This window comes from Lycorma delicatula, chromosome 3, assembly GCF_047948215.1.
Source record: "Lycorma delicatula isolate Av1 chromosome 3, ASM4794821v1, whole genome shotgun sequence".
Classification (NCBI taxonomy): Eukaryota; Metazoa; Arthropoda; class Insecta; order Hemiptera; family Fulgoridae; genus Lycorma; species Lycorma delicatula.
Genome location: NC_134457.1, coordinates 151,349,670 through 151,377,357, shown reverse-complemented (window position 1 = coordinate 151,377,357; position 27,688 = coordinate 151,349,670). Strand labels below are relative to the sequence as shown.

Genomic DNA, 27,688 nt, shown 5'->3' with positions numbered 1-27,688 from the left:
GCAGAATCACCTCCTAAATAATAGTGTCCTTTTCCTTTAGAATTATCTCTCTATAAAAGTATACTGCAGTAGCTTTATTTAATCTGAAAATTCTGTAAACAACAGATATTTAATACCATAACATGATCATGATGTAATGCAGGTTATACGAAAAACCATTTCTACTCTCTGAACAAACTTAATATATTTTAGTGTTTGTGAATTTAATTTATTTCTATACCATAAAGCAGAGCTACAATTTTTTTAGTTTCTTACTAGACTACCTTTTTTGGTCAAATCCTGCATTTTTTCTGCAAGGTTTTGCAAAAAAACTGTCTCACTGGTTTTTTTAGAGGGCTGTGTATGTCTTTTTTAGGCAAGGACTCCAGAACTTTGGTTCTATCAAGGGGTATGAGATCTGTCTTTTTGAAACCAGATATCACATTTTTCTTCTTGTCTGCATACAAATAGTCAACCAGCTGTTTTAGGAGTTTAGGAAATCCATCCTTGGGCAAGTTTGTTATTGACTTATTTTCTCTTTCTATAAAGTCAATATTTACACCACTCTTTTTTCGTAGAACCATATATTAGGCAACATCCAATGGCTGGGTGAGATGAGTAGAGTTTAGGGGTAGGCACACAACCTTATATTGTTTTCCTCACATGCTTTTAAAACTTCTAGGTTGATGTGGGAGGTTAAATAATCTCCTATCACAACTTTGACTCTAGGCAGCTTTTTCAATCGAGGAAACAGAGTTGAGATAAACCAATCTTCAAATGTCCCCATATCAAACCAACCACTTTTGGTTCTATTACACCTACATTCCACAGGTCCACCCTCTGTCCATGTAGACCACAAGTGTTCAGACTTGTACACCACATACGGTTGTAACATGTCTCCAGTTCCATTTTCACAAAACATTAGTGTGGTACAAGATTTTATAGACTCCAGAATTCATTCTACATACTTTAGTCCTCTTTTACAAATAACTTTATTTGACCCAGGGTTATCTCATAGATTTGTCTCACCATAGTTCCAGATATTTTCATCTGGTACATTACTGAGGACAGTTACTAAGTTGTCAAAATAATCATTGACTGTTTTTTCATCAATAGCAGCTCTTATTCATTTTATGTTGCTTGCTATGTGCACCATTAAGTGTGGGTGGAGTTTCCTAAACAATGCTGCCCAATCAGGTACTGGGAAACTGTTTTCAAAGTTATTCACTGTGTGCTCCTATTTGTCAAGAAAGTATCTCAAATCAAGATCAGTAATTGAAAATCAGAATTCTGCCAACTTGTTGATATGAGTCTCAAATGAATGTTCTTGTTGAGAAGGCTGTGCTGGATGGCCATGTCCTTATACCTCATTTGTTTTAAGCTTATTTATTACTGTGCTTCTAGGTATATTAGAATATTGACTTGCATCTCTTTGTGTTCTTACTCCACTTTTTATGTCCATCAAGCAAGCTTGCAAGGACTCAGCATTATAATATACATACTCTCTCGAACCTGCCTTTCTTTTGTAATTTCTTGTCATGATCTCCTCGACAACTGGAACAAAAACAAGTACAATAACTTTTGAAAAAAATTCTATTAAAATATTTTTTAAACGATTTGGTGGGAAAAACGGTATTTGTAAGTAGCTGGGGCTACTTTATACTGGCACAAAGTACTCCTGAAAACTAGTTTTTATATTATGCTTACGAAAGCTTTAAAATTTACTGTCAAAACAAAAAAATTAAGGAAAAACTATGATCACTCATTGGTAACAGGTTACTAAAGGTAATATTTTGACACTTACCCTATTTTTAATTCTTTTCCAGATTGTTTCACAGGAGAAAGTTGTGAGAGTAAAAGTCTTCACATGTAAACAAATGCTTGAAAAAACTCCAGTGTTGTCCCTAACAAAAAATTAAATTTACCCCAAACTATTAAATTACCCTTAAATAGGGTACAAACTATTTTTCAAGCCCAAAATCTCCCATTAATCTTGTATTGTTTATTTAGTACAAAAATTAATAACTTCTTTTTTGTGTTGGACCAAAGTAACCCTGGTTGACGGTATTTATTTATCACTGTAGATAAACATCATACAGTTTAAATTCTTCAAGCGCACAGAATCACATTGCCTAATGTACATAATCAACTTCAGCAGGAGCATCATCTACAGCTCTTCCATATTACAAAGTATAAAAGATTCGAATCTGAGAAAATCCGTGGAAGTACTTGGGTAAGTTTTTGTAATTATCTTGTGAATACCCAAGGAGCAGTGCTTTCGCCGTTCTTGTACACGGCCTACGTCAACGATATGACGCTGTCGGAAGGAGTCAAAACAGCTTTATACGCAGATGACACGGCATATTAATATGAATCCGGAAGTGTAGATTACGCGATCGAGAGACTCGATCGCGTCGCTCGATATGTGGAGAATCAAGGTCAACGGTGAAAAATCGGTGGCAGTGATGTTCACATAAAAGACACGTGCTCCAGCCAGGCAGCTGGAAATCTCAGGAGAGAAATTCCCCTTTGGGAAAACAGTCAAGTACCGGGGAGTAGTCCTAGACAAACTACTTACCTTAGGAGAACATAAATATGTGACCCAAAGGGCAAAGGCCGTCAGGGCCTCACTATACCCAGTACTGAACAGTGCCAGCCCATATCCACTGGTGACCAAATTGCTCATTTTTCGACTATATGTCCTGCCGATACTAACATATGCTTACCCGGCATGGGGAGCTTTGTTGAACTTTAAACTTTGAACTTTGTTGAACGCTTCAAAAGAAATGAGAATCCGTCCAAAACATAGCGTTGCGGACGATATCTGGAGCACCGTGGTTCGTCAGAAACGTGACTTTTTGCTACGATGCGGGACTACACACCGTATCCGAAGTGGGAGTGGCGCAGGCACGCAGACTGTTCGGAAGAGCGGCCGTGTCCGAACACGGCCATCTCCGGGACATCTGCCGAGAGGACTGTACTCCACAGGATATAAGAAAACGCCTCATGCCGTATTAAACGAACCACCGTGAAGAGGCGGTACGAGAGTCAAAAAATGACAAACCAGGCTTAGGATCCTCTATATCGCGTAACCGATAAATGGAAACCGCACGAAAATTCCGGCCGCGAAAATCACCATTTTCGCAATTAAATTTTTTTTAAACTATAAAGAGCTAGACAATACCTCACACCGTCCCACGAAGAGACCATTTAGTCAGCATATGCGACTCCCTCCGGAGAACGGGGCGAATTTCTCTCCCAAAATAACTAGGGCTTGGGTAGGCGCACTCCTGCTAGCCAATAGGTGCTGATATGAAAGGACTTCAGCGGATGTACTGAAGAGGAATCACGCCGGGATTAATAGGCTCAAAAGCTTAGTCTTTCACAGTCAGAATCAGTAAATAAATTTCATGATGACCCATACGGATAGGAACGCAAATTACCAAATCCGTCCATAAATAAAACTTAAAATTTATAACTGCCACTAAATAACCGATGAAATCCACTCAATAATAGAAAGATAGCAAGGGACATTGTCCAGGCTCTGCAATCTGTAGGGAGAAATATTGAAACTCCTGCCATTCTTGCCTTCTGTTCCGTCATGTGAATGCTGATCCAGCAAAAATTTTTTAAGAATCCAAGATTAATTATTATGACTTTGTGGTAGTTGTTAGGCTACAAAAGATTTAAAGATAAAGTTTTATCTTTATACCAAGATGAACTATAGGTTTTTCAGCTATATTAAAGAAAATACAGTTTAAATACAGAGATAAGAAATTATTATGGGATTATCAAGAAATGAAAATGCTGTGATTAAAAATGAAAATTAGCATGAAGAGATAAAAAGTTAAAAACAGAGGGAATAAGAAAAAAGAAGGCTTGAATTCTTTGACACATGATGTAGAAGAATGCTAGAGATAAAATGATGTGATATGACTAATGAGGAAGTTGTGAGAAGAATAAGGAAGAAAAATAATTTTTTTACGAATTTAACAAAAAGAAGAAATGAATTAAATGGTCTTATGATAAAATGATAATATACTCCTACTAAAATTAGTAGATGTAGAGGGAGGCCAAGATTGACTTTTGAAAATGAGTTAATTTTATTTTTTGTGTTCTTAAATTCTATAAAAGATTTTGGTTAAAGAACCTATTAGTTTTGTTAATGTATTATTTTAATTATAGTTAATTTTATAAGTGCCACTACTATTATTTTGTAATGTAGTTTTATTATTACTATTCAAGAATTATTTTACATTACTTATCAGTTAAAAATTAATAATAAAAGACAGAATATTCTTTTTTTAATTTCTTAATTTTTTACATTACTTATTTAATTTTCACTATTGTATATATAAATTATTTTATTTTATTAATGTAACGAAACATATCCTATTATTTTTAATGTATATTTTCTCTTTAAACTACTACTATATCCATCTTCATTTGCTATAAATTTAATCTGTTTTTAATTGTTAGCTTGATTTTGTTGTTGTTATTGTTTAGATACCTACTTGTATATACCTTGTATCATGTGTGTTTATTCTGTGTAACCAAGAGTGGTTTGACTTCTAGTGATTGGTGATATTGTGCAATGTCTTGCATTATAGTATTCTATAATTGATGATTAATTATTCAAGATGATGTATTCAATATGTTTATTATACAGAGTGGTAGTTTTGTATTAAGCTTGCTACCTAAATGCATTCATAGGTGGTTAGTTTCTATTGATTATCAGTTTTTTCTTTTCTTACAGGTAAGCAGTTTAAAATTTAGTGTTGCTCAGTGGACTGCTAATGGAAGTTGGTTAGGAGTGGTTAATGTTACATCATCAAGTTTGTTTCTTTGTAATGATAACGCAATGCATAATGAAGCTGTTTATAGATTTGGAGCACAGTACCATCATTCATGTATCATAACTGCACAAAATCTTATGATTAAAGAAAGTATATTTTATGAATTATATCTTATTACAGAAAATCAACTATATGCTGTTCCAGTATTAATAAAAAATTTGAAACAAGGACAAAAATATCCTAATAAAGTGAGTTTATAATTATAGAAAAGTAAATTTTATTTAATGTAGAACAAAAATTAACCTCTTTTTTTAGAGGTAATCAAAAAACCTTATCCTGTTCTCATTGTTTAATGCTAATTTTATTATTGTTAACATAGAGGGGTTTCAAAAGTATCTATCAACCCTTACTTGGATGATTAACATGTTTTATATGTTTCTGTAAAACTTCAATAATGAATTTAGATTCCTCTGATGTCATTTGCTACTTTGCTTTTCTATAAACATTTTTCAGAATGTTCTTTTCTGAATTTATTTTATTTATTTATTTTTTTTTGCTTTTCATATATTTTCACCACTTTCTAGTAATCCATCAGTTGTGAGTAATCTATTCGGTAGTCTATTTGTAATTGTTAAATGTTGCTCTGCCTTCCATTCATTCACGGAATCCATCAGCTCATTTCCAGTTCACCACTCATTGACTACAACTGACATTAAATGTGGGCTGGAAAAACAAAAAAAAAAAAAAAACAAAAACATAAAAATTGATTGTTAGAGTAATTTCAGTTATAAAGCATAATACCACATGATAAAAGTATTTTCTTCAGATCCATCCAAACAAAGGTTATGGATAATTTTGCACCAACTAACTACTTGAAAGAGTGCTTTAGTAAGTACTTCTTTCAAATAACTGATATTAAAAAACAATTTATTGCATTACATTGTGTCATATATTGTAACTTAAGTTATACTCTATACTTAACTTTTAGCTCATAGTACTTAAACTATAAAATACATATTTATTATTAATTAATACCTCATTATTAAATAATCTTTTACAAATAGTTTATCTGACATTTGTTTTTTTTTTAAGTTGATCTTTAAACAAAGTTTTTTTAAAATTATTTATTATATTTTATTCTCTGTATATAGTAAGTGACTATTATGGTTAAATATACCTATAAAATAAAAATTACCAGCTATTAATATTAAGAGAAATAAGTATGAATATAAGTAAAAATAAGTTTCTATATTAAGTACAACGTATTATACTTAATTTAGAAACTTAGTCACTAAATATAGTCTGAAAAACATAATCCCTTTAAGAAAGTTTACTGCACAAGTAAAGAATAAAATCTTAGCCCAATAAGCAGATCTTTTTTTTAGGAATAAATATTAAAGTTAATTATTTATTAATGAAAATTAATTATTATTGTTCACTAACCCAAGAAAGCAACAAACTTTGGTACTTACATTATGAAATTGGAAATTATTTTTAAAGGTTATAAAAAGTTGATATAAAGGTTAATAGGCTGTTGTAAAAGGTATAATGAAACATCTGTTCTGTATATAAAAAATAAATTTTATTGAATTACTGTGAATAGTAAAGGAACTTATTAGAATGGCTGTAGCCACCTGAAAATTAATAAAAAGCTCTTATGAATCAAGAACAGCAGGTTGTCTGTCATTTTGCAGTTAAGTCAGTTAAGATAATCATTATTGCCTAGAACCTTGAATGAGTTAAACTTAATCTTTTAAAACACTGTTGCTTATGTAGATAAACTTATGTTATGCTAAACTTATGTGTGCAACTATTTTACTCAGTACTAAGTTTACTCAGTACATGTATTATAATATTTTTTTATTGTAATATTTTTTTTATATTCAGATTATGATAGTATTATCATAATTATAATCATTATTATCAGATTGATAGTACTTTTTAAATAGTATTTCTTCATCTTATTATTTCTACAATTATGTTGTCTTTTTTATTTATCAACTAAAGAATTTGTTATTATGCTGTGTTTAAATTGGCAGTAGAACAGAGGAATCATAGAAGAAAGTTGTTAAATTATAAATATCTTTAATACATGTCATTAGTTCATGTACTTATCCTCTCAATCTAACATTTTTTACTAATAAATGCAAGCAGCATGCAGTCAGATTACATTCAACTTTATCTTTAGTAATCTACATGATGTGGTTTATTTAACCAATACATTATTTATTTTATTCATGAAGGGATTTTATTAAACAAGGTGACAAATGACAAACTGGATTAATGCTTGCCTTTCATGATACAGCCTTTCAGTAACAATTCTATTCTAATTTATTTTTGAATTTTAACTAACAACACACCATTGGCTGATGATTTAGAGATGTAATTTAAAGAATGTTTTATGATTCAATCTATTATTAGTGAGCAATGAGTTTTGCTGATTTTTCATAAAAGAAAATTGTATTTGAAAATAAAATTAATAAATTATAATGTACTTTTAATAACTTTTTAAACACTATAGTCGTCTATTGCAAGAAATCAAAATTATATTAAAAGATTTCAGATAAATCTCAGTGGCAGCTTACTCGCAGATTTTTTCTTTTGGATAAAGTTGGTGGAGTTTCAGTTTCTGATAGTGATGGGAGAAGTAATTCAGGTACACCAAAACGTCCTTTACCATCATTTGTTCGTTATGTGAAATACTCTTCACTAAGGTATGCTTTTTTACATTACTGTCTTGTACAATAATTAACATTATGTTACCTCTGCTATTATATTTTGATTACTGTTTACAAATGTAAACCTTTTTTATATTGTTATGGATTATACTGATAAACATTATTGTGAGCTGAATTAGCAATTCATCACATTAATTATTTTTGATTATTTTAAATTATATTATAATTTTTAATTATTATTATAATTATAGAACAGTAAATTTTATTTGATGTAGAACAGAAAAATTAACCTCTTTTTTTAGAAGTAATCAAAAAACCTTATCCTGTTCTCATTGTTTAATGCTGATTTTATTATTGTTAACCTGGAGGGGCTTCAAAAGTATCTACCAACCCTTACTTGGATGATTAACATGTTTTATATGTTTCACTTATGTAACACATGTTTTATATGTAACACTTTCTACTAATCCATCAGTTGTAAGTAATCTATGGTTTTTGTAGTGAGTTCTATAGTGAGTAATCAGTGGATTTTTTTAACTCCTTTGCAGTCTCTGATCTTCATTCTTCTTTAATTTTTAATTTCTGCATCGGCTATGAATAATTCCATTACATTAACAATAAATAATATTTGTTACGCAGATTAACAAATATTTAATTAAAAATGATTTATTATTATTTTATTTTATTTTTTTTTTTATTAAATAAAGAATATTAATATTCTAGAATTAAATATAACTTTCAAAATCATATGAAAAACAGTTCTTTAAATTTTAAAAAGATTCATTATAACACTAGTTAGTTAATTGTCTCATCGAGATTTTTGGTTAAAAACTGCTGTCCTGTTCTGAAACAAAACAGCCTAATAAAATGCTAAGCTTATGATCTAAATATTTATTATCCTTATGTATATTCCTGTCTGAAATATAAACGTTTGGGGTTGCATCAAAAAGTTGAATGAGTTTTCAAGATAAAAAAGGGCTGTTAGAGTATGGACAGTCAAGAAACAATCTTGTCTCTATCATAATAGTGCTGTGTGTTCCATTATCTGTTGCTTGTCTCCTCTAGTGTGTTGTTTATATGATTAGTGAATTACCTGCCTTTCATTATATTGTATCTGTTTCCTACAATATTTTTATCTGTGAAATAATTTGAGTTATTAATAATTTCTGTGCTGTTAATTAATTATAAGATATTATAACAACATGAAAGATGATCCAGAATTTAATCTTAAATTTGCATCTTTAGTAGAAAAAATTCCCTTGTTTGAATTATTACACAAGCTCCAATTATAGTAAAAATAATTTCAGGATAACACATAGGAAGATATTTCAACCTTGTCATTCATTTCCCTTAAATGTAGATTCACCTGATAGCAACTGTTTTTTATATTGTAATTATTTACAAGAGATGTGATCAAAAAAGTATCTGATTTTATTTTTTATTGTGGTAACCAATTGTAGCACAGGAAGGGGACTGTTGTGGAATGTGACCTTGACTTGTACTGGTTGCGTATTTGATTACTGTTTTGCTACCAGTCACTGCTTAACAGCCGAGAAAGTAAAATGTGTAGTTAGTGTTTCTGTTGCTATTCAAATTGACTGAATGGTTTGAGCAGAGAATCTAGTAGCAAGTAGTGACAATAACAAAGATTCAAACAGCTTTTAGTGATCAAGCTATGGGTGATAGACAAATTAAAGAATAGTATTGCCATTTCCAAGATAGCTGAATGTTGTCCCAAACTTTTTTACTCTTGATCAAAAAGAAACCCAATTGCAAGTCACAGAAGATATAATCTAATTTGCTATTAATAATCTTTATTTTATGAAAAAAATAATAACTGGTGATGAAACATGAGTTTCATGATCCTGAACTGGCTATGATCCTGAGACAAAGACACAATCATCCCACTGGAAAACTAAACAGACTTTTGGCTCTTTCTTAAACTAAAAAAATTAAATTTCAGAATGTAAAGGTAAGAACTTTGAAGACAGAGAAGAGATCAAAAGAAATGCAACAAGAAGACTTGATACTAATTAAAAATGATTTTCAAAAATGCTTCCAACAATGAAATCATTGCTAAGATAAGTATGTACACCAGATGGAAACAAGTCATTGAAATAAATAGGTTAAGTACTTTTGGTTCTATGAGCCAAGATTGGATACTTTTTGATCATACCTCGTATTTATCAACCTTAAATATAATAAACTTTCATTACCAGAAGAAGAAGAAGAAAATGATGATGGCATTCTTATAAGGCTTTCACTCAAGACAATGTATTCCTTTGAATGTGTTTTTAGTAATTGAGATATTTTAATAGTAAGAAAGTTGCATCACTGGCACATTGATATTAGACCAATCCTTGTCTCGCTTTGGTGGGCATTCCCACTTAAACTAAAACATAATTATGTTGTTCACCAACAAAACAATGAAGGAGAATGGTGCTTTAAATAAGTATACAGCTAGTGCAACCAGTGGCTGGTGAAGAGATAAAAGAATAAAGTGTAATGATGTTAGTACCACTTCTTTACAATTACAGTTGTTGGATGAGATATGATGAATTTCATAGCATGAGAAAAATCTCATGCATAACCATATTTAAATCTAGAACCTTCCAGATGAAAGGCAGAGATGCTAACACTCCATCATAGAGGTTGGAAATATTATAGTCATTAATTTCAATAATTCGCTTGTTACTTTATAGTATGTTAAAACACATTATATTATATTTTTGTATTATTGAAGATTGGAATTATAGGTTATTTTGAAATAAAATCATGTTTGTGATTGGTTTCTGGGAGTATGTTAGTAGAACCTTATACTGGATTGAAAATGTTTTTTCGCTTTCAAAAGTGTTTTATTTAAGTAAGCATTTGACTGTGATCAACAAGATTTATTAATTGGTAAATTAAAATCTTATAAATGCACATATACTAAAATGTATTATGTATATTTATAATACATTTTTTGTGTTTTTGACATAGTGTTTCATATCATATAAATGTTTCGTATTATACAAAAAAGGAGTGTGACTTACATAGAATTTTTTGTAGATAAAAAGTACTAAAAACTTCAACCAATTTCTCGTTTATAAGATTTTAAATCAAATAAGTTGTAGTCTTAAGCAGCTATTAAAAATATCATTTAAAAGACTCTAAAGAAGACACTAATGGCTGCATCATTTTATGAGTGTGGTGAATTTTTGTAGTATAATTGTGGTGTCATTGTTATTATTTTTAATTATTCTGTTTAATGCTAGGTTATTTATAATGTTATCTTTTGTTACTTATTAACTGTAATACCTTATAAAGTAGCTGTAATAAAATAATTACATAAAATAATACTATAGTAATTATATTAAATTTATTTTTTTATTCTACAGTTTTAGTTTTGATTAATTTTATATTAAAGATTTTTTTTCAGTATTAAGGTACAAGATGAACCAGATGGTTTCATCTATCCACCACTTCTTACACTTGAATACGATGAGTTAGCAGCAGCTGAAATTGAAGCAGATGTTATAGTGAAAATGTCTCTTGATGTAAAATTTTATATGGATAATTATATTTCATATTATATTGAAGTAAGTATAGGTCCTTGTTTTTTTTGTTAACTATAAAATACATTTAATTTTTTGATCCAGGTTTGAATCCTGGTCAGACATGGAATTTTTCATATGCTACGAAAGTCTACTTCCACGTTCCACTTACAAGCTTTCAAAACTTCTGTGTGATTTCAGCCAAAAAAAATATAAAAAATAAATATACCAAATCAAAGCTTGTTTTTTTTTACATTAGGTTTTAAAAAAATTCAAAACAATAAATGTAATGCTTGTATTCTCAAGGAAAACTCAGGAGGAAGCATGACTTTTATTTACATGGTATTTCTGTCCTCTAGAACTTTGACAAAATTTTTGTTGTGCAGTTTACATATTAAAATATGGATGTCTATCATGGCTCTCATTTAGTTGTAGGTCTTTTCATGCAATACTTTGGCAATGGCAGGACTTTAAGGCCTGCCATTTTAACATTCTACGTTGCCATTTTATGTGTAGCTAGCCACAAAATAAAAAAAATTTAATTTTCTAACTACATTTTTAATAATTTGACTAGATATTTTTATATGTTGTAATTTTAATGTGTGATTTGAGATAACTGATGATGAGGGAAAACCTCGAAAGCGCTATTAAAAAATAATAAGCATAAGGTAAGAAGCATTATTAAATTCTGTACTCTTGATGGTAAATGGTTTTTATACTTCTGTCTTTGATATATATAAATATACTCATATATTGCTGCGATTTATTATGACTACTCATGCTTGTTTCTAGTATAACATATTTTATTTTGAAATAAGTTTACTTTGTTGTTGCTGTGATCAAATAATTACATCAACCAGCTAATGTGTTATAATATAATGATGTATAACATATACATAAATAAAAGTTATACGTACAATTGTAATATAGTTTTATTATTATAATTAATTATCCTTTTTCTTAATTAGATATAATTTTATAATTTATGATTCGGTATTTAAGTAAAATAGATGTTTGCAACCATTATATTATTTTAAATGTTGGTTTAAAAAAAACATATAATTTTGTTGGTAATGATTAGGTTTTGATATAAGCTTAAATTAAATAATCAACCTTTAGCAAGAAAATTATCCAAAATTATTAATTTTAAATAATGTGAATTATTTATTGAAAAAAAATTAAAATTATATCCTGTAATACTAACTAATTTCTACTACAAAAGTTAATCCACATTTACAAACAGCTATATACCAGTAATAATATTACTGATTATTTATCACTTGGCAGTGACTGTATCATCAATCTAGAAAAGCTGCATTCTTACAGTAGAAACAGACCATTGAAGGAAAGTTTCAATGAACCTCGCTGTTTCTTTTTAACATTCAAATTTATGAATGGTTACATTTTCAAATTTCTGTTGTAAAACTGTTTACAATGTGAAAAAAATTATTTTGACATTAAAACAGGATATGGAGATAGCAATTTTACTTAAAAATTTGATGAGGATCAAGATAGGGATCTGTATATTAACACTGTAAAGTGCACATTTTACAAAATTTTTGTTAAAGAGTTCTAGAATCTGGAAATAGGAATACAAAAAAATTACACAAAAATTGTGTTTCCTGTGAGAGTGTAAGTATTATGTTTATTATTGTTCTTCATTAGCTCTTTATAAACTACATAAAAAGTAACAAGCTTTGGGCGGGTATATATTGTATTTTCTTATGATCATTTATTGAGGAATTATTGCAGTTTAATTTCAGGTAAATTCTTTTAATTGTCAGACTATAACATGCTATAAAATGGTATTTAATTTCTTTTAATAAACTACTTGATCTAAAACAAATATACAATCTTCTTACCTTCATACTAGTAGTAAGCAGACTAGGGTACACACTTACGTCTATTGAAAATTGATGTAAAATATTCAATCCATGTTAGTAGTTACATAAAAAGATTAAAAAAAATAAGAGGTACATACAGCTGTGATAGAGTAAAAAAAATAATCTACAAAAAAGCATTACATTGGGTAATCATTCTATCACTTTAAAAAAAATTATTCAGTTGTTACACATAAAAATAAAATCTAGATTTGTGAATCACTGAATGGGAAGCAGAAAAAGTTGTGTCACATAAAAAGTTGTGAACTCAGCACACCAGAGTGAATGAAATCTCTTAACACACCAAAAACGATTTAGGAACATACAATTTAAACAACACTTTTTTGTTAGTTACAAACTGAACAGAATTCTTAACCATCTCAAAATTGGTGCTAGCTTTAGTAAATGCTACCTATGATAATAGAGTGTCAAACAAACATATTAGTAACAAGATAATTCTGAAAAACAATTTTTCTGTAAATAATAGAGAAATGATCTTCTAGCTATGAAAAATTTTCTGTTAGGTAAAAAAAAAACTTCTGACTATATAAGATTAGTTTTATTGCTATTAATATCAAACAAAGTTTTTATTAAAGAAACAGTTAAAAGTAAGTAAGGAATTAACATAAAATTAAACTTTTTGTTGTTTTATTATATTTTCTTTTTAAAATTTACAGGTTTGGATTGGTGTTTTAAGTGCTGTTGCTGTTATTTGGGCAGCGATGCAGACATGGACACACTCTCGACGTGCTGGGAGAACTACAATTGACCTTATGACTCTTATTGAATTATGTCTTATAACTGCTGGTCATTTAAGTAATATCTTTTTCATGGTCATTAGTGCAGCATCTATTTACATATTTGTATTTTACAAAGGACAAGCCGTTGTTCAGTTACTTTTACCTGAATATAATGTCATGTACACTGTTAAAGTTTACATAATAGTGTCATTTTGTTTGAAGGTAGGAGTTTTTTCTCATAGTTTCTTTTTTTACTTTTTTTATGGAAAAATGCAGGGGTAAACTTCCTAAATTCATTTTATTATTAAAAAAACAAATTAACATTAATATTTTTGATACATGTCAAAGTGTCAGTGACAATTTTTTTATAGAGGTGTTTATTTTCATTTTATTGAACTTACGTATTATAATTACACTTTGTAATTGTTAAAAGCTTTCTAGTTCTCTGATAATTTAGTTTCAAGTTGTCCAATAAGAATAAAGAAAAAGCATATTTTTTTTACAATTTTGAGATTTTTTTCAGATTCACATACTGCATTTGAGGGTTTTAATTTTTTATTGTAGTAATTCAGAATATATATGATACCATATTTTGGCTGCATAATATGTATAAATTAAAATTAAAGCTATTACTTTGGTTTTGCATTTTGTATTTCACTACTTTTTTCAGTATATTATAATTAATAAAATTAATTAAATATATTTCTTGATAAATTTTAATCTTTCAAACTTATAAATATTGTCTCTGGTCACATGCAATCTGCTGTGTACACATTTAAATACAATTCCCTTTGCAAATTTTCAACATCTGGATGTGAAAGTATTTAAATTCTATAAACCTTTCCACTAGACTCTCTCACTTGGAAGAGATAACTTGTTTTAATTATAAAAATTGTAAAATTGTAAATTGTAGTATTGTAAAAAAATTCTTCATAAAATTAAACATTTTTTAACTAAAAATAATCATTTTTTTTTCTAGTTAGTGGAAGTGAGCAGAATGGTTTGGTATCAAATATGTATTGATATATTTCTTGTTGACTGGGAAAGACCTCGTATTATGCGTCATGATGATGATCCCTCTCAACCCAATTCTGTTAGCATCTGGAGGACTTACTTCGTTGCAAATGAGTGGAATGAAATTCAAACACGAAGAAAAACTAGTATTACTTTCCAATTGGTAGCTACTGTGTTTCTTTTAGAGGTATACATTAATAAATTAGCATATCTCGTAAAAATGTGTAATATTTGTGTGATATATTCACTATTAATAAATATAATAAAATTACATCACAATAATAATAATATTACTAATATTGTCTGTCATTGCTTGATAATTCAATGACATTTATTTGTCATTGAAAGTATTACCTTCAATTGAAAAAAATATGTTTTTTAATTAAAGTAGATTTTCATTATCCCAATTAAGGTACATAAAGTATAATCACTACTTTTTGGCATTCATAAATGGTTAATGATATGCTTTAATTATATTACACAGAAAGGACAATAATTAAAAAGGAAAAAGAACCCACCAAATCCTGATGGAAGGAACTAAATCCACAGATTGTAGTATATATATATATATATATATATATATATATATATATATATATACAATTACCTAAAAACCATATAATAATTTAAGTAATAATTATACAACTATATATATTTGTATATAATATATAATATTTTTTTCAGCTTCCGCAAAGTACAGAATTAGAGAACACTTTTACCTTTATTTTTTTATGTTCATCAAAACATTTTCGAGCCCAAGCTCATTTTCAGTGATATTTTTTGTTTTAATAAATTCTTCTTTGTTTACATTTGCACAATAATTTTAGTTCTTTAAATTTTATTTTGTAAAAAATGTTAATAAAATTTAAAACATTTAAAAAATTTCAGAATAATTTGTTCAGTCAAGATATTTGTTCTAAATTGTTAAACTGTTTTAAATTTTATTAATGAATAATTTTTACAAAATAAAATGTAAAAAGCTAAAATTAATGTGTAAATGTAAACAAAGAATTTATTAAAATAGAAAATATAGTGAAGATGGGCTTGGGCCTGAAAATGTTTTGATGGACATAAAAAAGTAAAGGTAAGAGTGTTCTCTAATTCTGTACTTTGTAGAGGCTGAAAAAATATTATTATGTTATATATAGTTATTAAACATACAGAGGAAAAAAAAAGAAATGGACTATAAAAAATTTAATCTAAATTAATTAACTATATATATATAGTTGTATAATTATTACTTAAATTATTATATAGTTTTTAGATAAGTGTGTATTTTCAGATTGTAATATTTATTTGATTGCACTCTGGAAACAATTGACACATGTACAATTATAGCTATCTAACATGTATCATGTATTTATTACAGCTATCTGTTCTGTATTTTATAATAAAAGATAAACATTATTATGTGTGAAAAATGCCAAGTCAGATCAGGATTTGAACCCAGAAACTTACATATGAATGGTAGCGCCACTGTTTCTTCAATGCAGATTTCTTTGTTTTATTATTAATTTTTAAAGTAGTATTAATTCTGTTTGGTACTAAACTTCATTGCATTGAAAGTTATCTTGCATTGTGTTTATATAATTTTGTATTCATTAACAATTATGGGTATGTACTCTGGGGTAATTTTGTTGTTCATTTGTTTGGTCAGTAAGAGTTCATTAATAATACTTGTTTTATCACACTAATAACTACTTTTCAGTTACTGCTATTTTATACCTTTCATTATCAATTACCAGTTACATTTCCTGTTTCCTGTGCTATCAGCATAAACACATGATATCTGAATGGTACACTAGGTATGCAGTTCATCTATTATGACCATTAATTAAAACAATCAAATATTTTTATCAAAGTATAAAAATATTACCAACATTTGAAGGATTTCAGAAGAAAAGTACTTAAAAAAAGAATGAACCCAGCAAAGGTTAAAAATACTCATGCATAATAAAAAAGTACTGGGAACAAAAGAAAACAGATTCCAATAAGTGAAACTATTCATTGTGGTTCTACAGAGACCAAATGTAAATTCAAAAAAATATCAAATATTTTTATATTTAATAAATTATAAAAATTTTGGCTATGATACAGGCTCACAATTTTATTGTTATGAACTTGATGTATTAAATTATTTATTTCTAAACAAAACCAAATAAAATTAACCGATAAAATTTTTATTTTCTGAAGTAAAATATTGATATTATTTTGTTTTACTATTTGCAGATATGGGGACTTAGAGAATGGGCAACTTCAGGACCAGATTTAGTTTCACCTTATCATTCTGAATCTCCTTTATTACGATTTAGTGTTTTTCTTATAATATATTTAACATTGTATATTACTCAGGTTAGTTTTAACAATTGTACAAACTTATTTTTCATATTCTTATGAAAATATTCTTTTTCATCAGTTACTTTTTTATTTTTTTATGTGTGAAGTCAGTATAGAGTTTTAATACTTATGCTTAACATTTTCTTTTCAGGCTGTTATAGTATATAAGAGAGAAGTATATTGCTATTGTTACATAAAATTACACTACTTTTGGCTTTTATGAACATGGTTGTGTATGTTGACATGTACTTATTATTCATATTTAAACTATAGGCTTATTCTCAATTATATTTCTTTACTTCTTTTTTTTTAAAGATAGTTAAAAAATTAATTTTTGTAGAATCAGAAAAATGTAAAGCCTGATCAGAGAATTCCAACTTGAAAACCTCTGGATAAAAAGCAGAGATGTTATCACTTCACCTTAGAGGTTGTAGCTTATGTGGTTTTATATGAAAATAGTTTAAAATAAACTAATTAAGTTAGTGATATCTAATTAAAATAACTGGTGGTGGTAACTGGTTTAACAGCAAGATTAATTCTATTAAATTTAAAAAGAAAATCACATGAGGAGCAAGAAAGTATTGAAAAGTGCAAGATCTTAAAAGATGTCCTAAAGTATGAATTTTAACTTACCCCAAAATAATAGTCAGAAATTCTAACTAGTGATTTTAAGAAAAAAACTTTTTTCCATTTAGAAAAAAGACCCAAAACCCTAAAAATAAAAGTTTACCTTTAGCTGTTTAAATCTTTAAAAAATTTGAATTTTTTTCTAAATGGGATATTGGAGCAGAAAGTTTTCATTCTCTACCTATTTATAACTTTTTTCTGGCATAAAAAGTCAGTCTGGAACTGTTATTTTTTTCTCTTAAATAAGTCAGATCACATTTGAGAAATTAATTCACAACTTTATCAATGAAAGGATAAAGAAGCAAATTCCAAAAGTTTTCAGCAAAATCATTACTAGCTTTTGTAAAATTTTACTACTGAGTTAACTTGTATTGTTCATTTTGTTATGTTATTGAATTAACTATCTCTTATCATATAAATCATGTTGTATAGTATTATTCACTGAAAAAATTTAACCTTATGATTTGTTTCTTTTTTGGAAGTATATTGTATAATATCATTTTGAGTGACCAAAGTGAATTTTTCTTTTAAATTTATTTATTTCAAAACTATTTAATACAAAAAGATATAATTCACATTTTAAAAAACTACTTACTACTTACTTTAAAACTACTTGCTTTACTTTGTGTGCTTTCCCTTATTTTATATTAACATTTCTAATTTCTCTGGAATGCTTTTCACTAGATTAATACACATTCTTCTGACATTTACGTTCTTATACCATGCTGCAGCCAGTCGCCCTATTAACTCTACCATAGTAGTAATCTTCTTTTGATGTATGGCCCCTCTTTTTCAGTATGGCCCATAAGTTTTCAATGGAGTTCATGTCTGGGCTGCTACCTGGCCAGGGAAGTATTTTAATGTCATTGTCTCTCATAAATTCTGTGATTTTTTTTTTTGTGGCATGAAGCCTCATCATGCATGAAAACAATCTTCAAAGCATTGTTTGCCTGAAGCATAAATTCATATTTCAAAATGTGTAAGTACTGATCATGCCTTAGGCAAGATAAAACAACATAAAACTGACACATGACAACACGTACTGACATGACTCCCCATACCATAATAGAAGTAGGATGCTTCACTTTGTCTTTTCTGAATCTTCTCCTACTTTTCATTGTTCATATTGGGAGGTTTTTCAGCAAACAGTAAAAATAGATAAGTCACTAAACATTATGTGAAAGTAAAAAAAAGAAAGATATGTACAAATAAAATAGTTTGCATTTCATATTGTAATATGAGATCCTCATGACATACAGAGCATCTTCAAATTTGTCATAACAATTAACAACTTAACATTATCTAGAGATTTAGCAGTTAAGAACTGCAATACTGAGGAAAAAAAGAAGTTTGTTTAATTAAAATATACAGATTGTTTTATTTAATTCAATCCAATACAGTCCAGTGTCTGAGACTTTTTGCCCACTCCAATCGCTTTTTTGCCATTGATGATACATCTTCCATGATTTCTTCCATGGATTGAGACCTTCATTGAAAAGTGCTCTACAGACATTGAGAGTTGGTATGTTGACACTATATTCAAGTATTTTCATGTTTACATTCTTGCTTGTTGATTTTCTATGGTTAAAACCATATTTTTCAGTTTTTCTTAAATTTCTGTTAGACAAAATTTTCTTTCTCCCACATTTTCTTGTTTGATTTTGTTGGTTTATTAGGTTAATTTAGAATTTTTATTAGTTGTTACTTTGTTATTATTGATAAAAATTTGTCTATTTCTTTTGTGCACAGTGGCGCACAAAATTATCCAACATTTAGTTTTGTCAAAAAATATTTATTTGAATTATAATAGAGAAAAGTAAAATATAATGTGTTTACTATTAGCTGGAGATTATGTTCTGTTTATCACATGCCCAGTATGACCACAAGTCTAGCAACTTCTTCAACATGAACTCCTGTGTTGATAATCGCTCGATGACATATATCCTTGGTTGTCTCGTTGCACGCCTTGATGATCAGCATTTGCAGTTCCATCCCTGTACGAGGATATTTAGGGAAAATCTTTTCCTTTAGAAATCCCCAAAGAAAATAATCACATGGATTCAAATCAGGACTGTTTGGGAGCCAGTTCTGTCCACACACAGAAAGATTAGGAAATCGGTTTGAAATGACATTTCATTAAAAGTTTCATCCTGTGTGAACCACTCGTTATCTAATCGAAACCCTTTTGCAAGAAGCTGAGGAACAAAATTATTACACACCATGTTTAGATAACATTCACTGTTCACTGTCTGTTCAAAAAGGAATTGCCCTGTTACCCTGACTTGAGATAGTGGCCTGTACCATAATTCATGGAATGTGATGCGCCTTTTCTTGAAGCACATATTGATTTTTGGAAGCCCAAAAATGCACATTTCACTTAATAACAACCCTGTCTAGATAAAAATTTGCCTCATCTGAAAACCAAACATTGTTCAACAATGTCTTGATTCACAGCCCATTCAGTGAATGCCATTCTTTGATGTTTCTTGTCAACCGTTAATTTAGGCAACACTGTTACTTTGTACCGATAGAAATGCAAATCGGTTTTTAAAACTCGCTGTACAGATCAACTAGAAATCCCAAGTTGTGCTGCTGCTTTTCTTATTGATACACCTGGATTCCTCAGCAGTGCTGCTCTGACAGCTTTGACATTCTGTTGGAGAACGGACATTGGCAGGTCATTTGTGCTTACTGTCAAACAATGAACCATCACTGTTAAATTTCTTGTAAAGTCTATGTATTATTTTAAATGAGGGTGACCACTGAGCTTGAAAAAGTGCACAAAACCGTCTTTGTGTAAGCACCATACTTTTTATTTCATTAGAAAACAACACAGTCTTAACGCACTATTCTACAGTCAGTCTTACTTTGTCAGCAATCTTGGAATGATACGTTCATCATAATCAGAAAGAGAAGAAACTAATATTCATGAACTATTGTAATTTCTGACAACATAAAACACATTAATTAACCAAAACAATTATTGTCAAAACAAATATTGGGTCATTTCATGCGTCACCTGTATGTGTGAGTTAATTAACTCTAATCTGGTAAACCTTACCGATGCCATTCTCAGATGATACACAAAGTATAAAGTAGTAGTACAATGGTCAGTTTCCTTTTTTATAGAAAACGCAGATGTTTGATGTAGTTGTATATTACAGCAGCAAGATCAGTGCTTTATAAAGAAAAAATCTGCGTATAATGAAATTATGTGTATGTAATATGTGATTACGTTATTAATAATCAACGTAAATATCCTGAGAACAGATATGTGTGAGGTTATTATATATAAAGTTTTTTGTTTTGAAAGATTTGCTGTAATAATTGTGTACTTATCACAGCACTAAAATAAGGTTTTACACTTTCTTGCTGTTTTTTACTAACATTTTTAGACTAAATATGTAATTATGAACAGTAGAAAATATGGATTAAGTAGTATCGAAGAAATTAGAATTTTTCTGATGTGACATCAATAACCTTTTTCATACAAAAATTTTTTTACTTAAATCTTTAATTAAATATTTCATATTTTTCTTTAATAAAATACTTTTGACTCGCTTCACAAGTAGCTGGATGTATGATTCCATTTTAGTTTTAGCACAGTTTGAGGATTGTTTTAATTTTTAAATAAACAAGTTACAATATTTCTTTCAAGTTACATTTTTAAAAATGCTTCTGAAGCCATAATTTTAATCACAGTAAAAATAAAAATTTACAATTACAGAAAAATTTTACAGAAGTGGAACACTAAATAAACATATTCAAGAAAGTACAAGTATACTGTTTTACCATAATTAAACAGGTTTCCGTGACACTTTCGGTGAGTGCTATTAATGACAGTGCCCTCTGAGAAAGCAAGGAAGGCCTTAAACAGACCTTCTGATTGTATAGTTGCATTTTTTATTATTATTTATTCTCTCTGGTAATTCCAAGCTTATCCCAATTATAGCTACCCAGTGTCTTTTTATATGATAAAAAATTAATTTTGTGATATATGAAAAATGCCGAGCACAACCAGAAATTGAACTACAAATCCTTTTAGATTAAAGGCAGACACTACTAAAATCCATCACAGAGGTCAGTAATTTATAAAATGCATCATAAGTACTGTATTATTTTATAAGATTTTAAAGTAATTTGGAGTATATTAAATTTGGTTATTTTTATGCCAATTACAGTGGTTGTTTCTGATGGGTGTTTATGAGAGATATGTAAAGAATGCAATACAAGAATTTGTTGATGTATGCTCATTAGCAAATATAAGTGTCTTTGTTCTTGCTTTGGAAAATTTTGGTTATTATATACATGGAAGGTGAGTATTTTCTTTTTTGTAATTTTTTACTGTTAAGTTACACTGTAATTTCTGAAGAAGGTGTTGAAATGTTTCTTCTGAACGTACATTGTTTTTTGTTTCGAAAATTTCATTCTTTCAAATGTCATTCTCTTGCTGAAATATATTTAATAGCATTTCTATATACAACAGTTACACTATGCATTCTTTGTTTTAATGAAAATTTTTAAATTGAGGAATAGAAAGTAATCCTTAAAAGTACTGATTTCATGTTAATATAATTTAGTATTAACTTTTATTTATTTGATAGTCTTAATGATAAAATAAAATAAAATTTGCTTAAACTATAATTATAATTGCTAAAGTAGAAAAATTATGCAGTGTTATGTAATATATTCAGGTGCTTGATAATTCTTTTCAGCTGAGACCTTAATAATTCGACTGTAAAACTTACATTCTAATTGCTACTGTACTATGTAAATAAAAAGAATCATCAATTAGTGCTATTTATTTGATGCTGATTTATAGGTTTCCTTTATTTGTCATGATGTACATACAAAAAAAAAAGACTACAGAAAACATATGTAATGTCCTGTATATTCTCAGCAGTTTGTGTTTGCCTTTCTTCCTAAAGATTGTTATTTCTATATTTTTTTTTTAATGTTTCTTTAGAAAGCTTTCAATCTGAAATCTTTTTAATACTGGATTCATTTCTAGTATTTCTTACTGACTACATTTAATTTGCATTGTATAGAGTGCTCAACTTAAAAGAGGCCCCTTCATTCAGTAGTTTATAATAAGTGTATATTTTTGTTAAAATGTATTTTTGGTGTGAGATGGGTAAAATAATGTAAAAAATGTTGGTATGACTGAAGCTGGAGTGTGGAGGACTATTTATTGCCTGCATATTTGAGAATTGCCAGTCTGTACTGAGAATTGACTTTTGAACAAGGTTGTGTAATCGTGTGTTGTTGTTTGTTAAAATACAGTTATATGTTAAACATGTATTTGTGATAAAAAATTATTTAAAGATGAAATCTCATGTTAAGTGTCGGCGAAAGTTGAGGGAGAAATTTGAAAAGGAAGCACCACTGAAAAGTGTTATTCAGGAGCTAGTTAAAAAATTTAGTGAAACAGGTTTGGTGTTAGACCAGAAACATGCCTGACACAGGTTGGTACAAGACATTAAAGCCACAGTTACAAAACCTCCTCATATATCTTTGCAGAGACTAAACCAGGAAAATAACATTTCACTAGGTTCAACCCGCACTGCAATGAGGAGAATGCTGAAATGTTATACATATCGAGTACAGGTTTTCCATGAGCTAAAAGGTTCACTATTGTCAACGGTTTAAGAACTTCATTAGAGGAAAAATTAGCATTTTAGATCAACTGTTTTCCCAGATGAAGTGTGGTTTAATCTTGCTGGATGTGTTAATAGTCAGAACTACTGGGCCTGGGGTACTGAAAACCTGCACATTTTCTTTGAATCTTTCCTACACCCTCAAAAAATAAGTGCCGCACACCACTTTCACCCTTCTTTTTTAAAGAACTGTGGATGCTGCCATTTACAAAGAAATTATCCAACAGTTCATAGCCTTACTGCAAGAGGGTGAGCATGACTGTTAGTTGAAACAGGACAGTACCACTTACCATACAGCTCTACTGTGGAGTTGCTACAGGACTTACTGATGGAAGAATCATTTCTAAAAGATTGTGGCCACCAAGATCCCATGATCTGACTAATCCAGACTTCTTTTGTGAGGTTACTTAAAATAAATTGTTTATAGGAGGAATCCACACACCTTCCAGAAATTGAAGATAAGCATTATCAATGCCATCCAGGAAATAAACAGGGTCCAGCTAAGAGGAATAGCCAGAAACATGGTCAAATGTGTTAAATGCATAGAAGTGGATGGACACCATTTTCAACACCTTCTGTAAATTTTTGTGTGTATGTCTTCCAGTAAACTATTATGTATGGACTTAAGCTAAGTGATGGGGCCTCTTTTTAAGTTGAACACCTGTATAGTGTCATGATATTGTGATTTTTTTTAAATTTGAATCATTCTCTACTTATTTTTTTTTTAGATAATTTATTCTGTAACATCAGAAGTCCATTCCATCATCAGTAATTCAGTACTTATATAGATTGTGACCCTCATAAACTCTAATAAAAGAGGTTCTGGCCATTTCAACAACATACTGGACTTGTATTTCAAACCAACACCGATCATGCAATATAAGTTTTCAAATGCTTGGTTACATCTGTACAAGAATTTTCTATACTGATTTGAGACCCAAAGAAAACTTTCATTTAATGGAAAATTATAAATCTTTCTGTCATTTCTTCCAGCCAGCATTGTGATATAGCAACTTTTTTTATTAATAATTGTTTGTTTAGTTTAATGATGATTTTAATTTTGGAAATTTTATTCCTAGTCTTATCAAAAGTTTAAGGATTTGACTGAAGTTCCCAATTAACTAAGGAAGTTTTTCTTCTTTAATAATTGCATAAAACTGAATTTCGATATTTTAAAAGATTTTTATAACTGGATGTTAGAGATAGATGTAAATTATTTGTTAATGTACATCAGTTGAAATTTAGGATGATATGAGACACTAAAATTGTGGCTCCACCCTTGTTACGTTTGATGAGAATGAAGCAACTTTGATTATAGATTTACTGGTTGAAATAATAAGGGTAGAATTTAAGTTATTTCCTTTTCAATATTTACAATATTAAGATGTTCACTGGGCAAAACAATGTAAATAATTTTCTTTAATTTGAAATCTAGCAATGTTTATTTAATTTTTAGTTAATTTTATTTTAATTTAAAGTCAGTTTTTTAATAATCTTGGATACTGTCTTTTCTGAAATTATAGATCAGCACATGGTTTTGCTGATACTGATATGAAAACCATTATGACTCAATTAAAAAGGGAGGAAGATGATCTTGTTGGACATAGGGGATTGCTACCGGCTTCTGATCAACAAACTTTCCAGATGTTTATACCATCACAGCTTCGTGATTATTATCAACGTGTTATGGCAAGCATATCTAATGTAATTTTTATCATAATTATGTAAAAAGTTCTTATAATAAGTATGTATTTGAATACAGGAGAATAAAATCACTAATTTCGAATTAAGATAATCTGTGAGAAATGCTTGTAAAGGATGAATATTTTACTTTTGAATAACTAACTAATATCCTGATTACTTTCAAGTTGAAAAGAATTACGTTTCAAAATTTTGATTTTTTACTGGATCATTGATAGATTATTATTGATTTTACTTCTGGTATAATTTATTTGTCTAATATGTTGTAACAAATATTATATATCTTGTCTACTTTAAAGGTATCAAAGAAAATTACTTTTGAACTGTTTCTTATTTAGAAACGAGGTCTCTATGAAAAGAAATGTAGAAATATATAAAAAAAAAGTTATGAGCCACAATTATTATAAAATCTATTGAACATGCTTTTCCATGTTGACTTGTTTAGTGTTCTGAATGTAAGGTTTTTATGAATAAAGATGTGTTGAACAATTTTATAATATTATGATTTATACTCAGTGTAAATTGTACTATGTTAGCTATGTTTTTGTCCATGACAGCCTGCAATGAAAATTCTCTAAAACCACATTTTTTTTTTTTTAACAAATCATTTTAAATTTAATACACTTCCAGACTTCATATCATTTACAGTCACTCAAATCAAAGTGCTTTTAATCAATCTTTTAGCAATTTTTAGTAATTGGTTCTTGTGTTCTCTCTCTAATGTTAATTGATGTTACAATTGGCAGTTTGATTTTATTTAGGCAGATAAGTATTTAAAATATAATGTAAAATCGAAAAGTGTAAAAATTTAGTGTATCATTGATGTATGATTTTATATTTCATAATGTTCGGTGTGTTAAGATATGGTTTTTTTATATATGTGCAGAATATCAAAATTGTTTCAGTATTGGTAGATCTATGATATGTATGTGTAATATGGTTAGGAAATATTGACTCTGTACTGCATTACATTGACCAATGTTGAATATTGTGCTGTCTTTTGTGATTGTGCAATGGTTTTTTTTATTTATGAAGACTGAACTTTATGCTTTTAGTCTACTTTATCTGATCCTTTATATGTATGTGTGTATTTCTCTCTCTCTCTCTCTCTCTCTCTCTCTCTCTCTGTCTGTCTGCATGCCTGTCCGCCTTCCTGCCTGTCGGTGTGTGTGTGTATGTGAGCTTTAACTTACATTACATAATATTGTTCTACAAGCTTCCTAATAGCTTTCTTATTTATCAAATAACATATAGCTTTCTTCCTAAATGTTACTGTTCAAGTGTTTGATATGTTTTACTGTTCACAAATAATTCATTAGATGTTACTTTTCCCATGCTTGTGTGGTAACTACATCATATGACTTGATATTCTGGAACTGTAGTAATTAAAAATAATAGTTACTTGTAAGAGTTGGTTGATTTTATTCTTTAAGTAAATATATAATTATCTATTTATAATGTAATATTGCTTGATATTTTTTATGAGAGATTCTTTAAGATTTACAAAATTTTGATCGCAATTGTGTATCATACTTTCATTGAAAACTGAACATTTATTTTATTAATAAGTTTTAATAATTCTGAAGATGGAACTTAAATTGATTTGAATTCTAATCCATGCTTTCTCTAGATAACTAATTGGACTGCATTCAGAATTGACATTATTACTTGGTTGTAAACAAACAGGCTTTAATTTAACAAAGTTGCTGATGAATATTTGGTAACTAATGAGTTTCTATCTGATGAAAGACAAAATAAAGAAGATATCTCAATAATAAAGCCACATTTGATTTAGAGACTTTGTTGTGAATAGTTCATATTTTACAAAGCGAAGATGTAGTCTAAATTTTTTATGTTTACCAACTACAATATGGATTTGAGTTGTATGAAGGATTAAAGTATATTTCAAGGGTTAAAATAAAAAAAAATTGGTTCAATTTGCCATTTAAATATTAGTATTTTTTTCTGTGGGTCTAGTGGTCTGTGTATATAACTAGCATTTTCAGCTAAACAACTTAAAAAGTATAATTAGTGAAATAAATTTTATATTGGGTTTTATATATGTAAACATTAACCATTTTAAACTTAAAAACAAATTAAATTCATGTAAAAATAAATAAAGTATATTTGTACTTCAGTAAATTTTTTTGATCTAAAAATAAATGTTAAAGAAAGCAGTGAAGTAGTAACTGAAGGTTTAGAATCCAGCTTACTGTAGTATGAGCTTCCACAAAAAATCTAACAAATTTTGCTTGCACAAAATTAGTACAAATTATGGTTACCTCATACCACAATTAGTATTTATACATGACAATTCAATACTTTTTTTTTTAAGCAATTATAAATTTAGTTGTAAAAATACATGTTAAAATTATGGGTCTAAACAAAGATTTTTTTTAATATATAAGACCGTAAAATAAAAATTTTTCTAAAATGTTCCCGATAAGCTCCATTACATGTGGATGTACAATAAAAATATAAAGAAGTAGAAATATTAAAAATAAATAGTAGTAATATTAATAAACTTGAACATTTGGAAACGTATTAAATTTGCAAATTCTGATCTTAAACAACCCATGTACTGTACCAGAACTATGTCAGTTACCGTTTTATATAAAGTTCATAGTAATATAAACATAAATTCATAATATGAAAAAAACAGTTGAATTTTAAACATTGGGAACTATTTAAATAAACCTGTTTTAATGGCTAGCTTTGAAAAGTGTAACCACCACTGTTAAAA

At 28.6% G+C, this 27,688-nt stretch overlaps 1 protein-coding gene and 1 pseudogene across 1 annotated transcript in view; one reads left to right on the top strand and one right to left on the bottom strand.

The window, feature by feature from the left end:
- LOC142321229 (meckelin) overlaps positions 1-27,688 on the top strand; it is a 48,789-nt gene that overhangs the window by 13,561 nt on the left and 7,540 nt on the right. The window contains exons 5-12 of the mRNA XM_075359223.1: positions 4,736-5,023; positions 7,332-7,489; positions 10,875-11,034; positions 13,547-13,831; positions 14,589-14,810; positions 16,853-16,975; positions 21,769-21,902; positions 24,768-24,948. Coding sequence (XP_075215338.1) covers positions 4,736-5,023; positions 7,332-7,489; positions 10,875-11,034; positions 13,547-13,831; positions 14,589-14,810; positions 16,853-16,975; positions 21,769-21,902; positions 24,768-24,948 — 1,551 coding nt within the window. The remainder of the gene's footprint in view (positions 1-4,735; positions 5,024-7,331; positions 7,490-10,874; positions 11,035-13,546; positions 13,832-14,588; positions 14,811-16,852; positions 16,976-21,768; positions 21,903-24,767; positions 24,949-27,688) is intronic.
- Positions 567-3,189, bottom strand: LOC142320764 (uncharacterized; annotated as a pseudogene).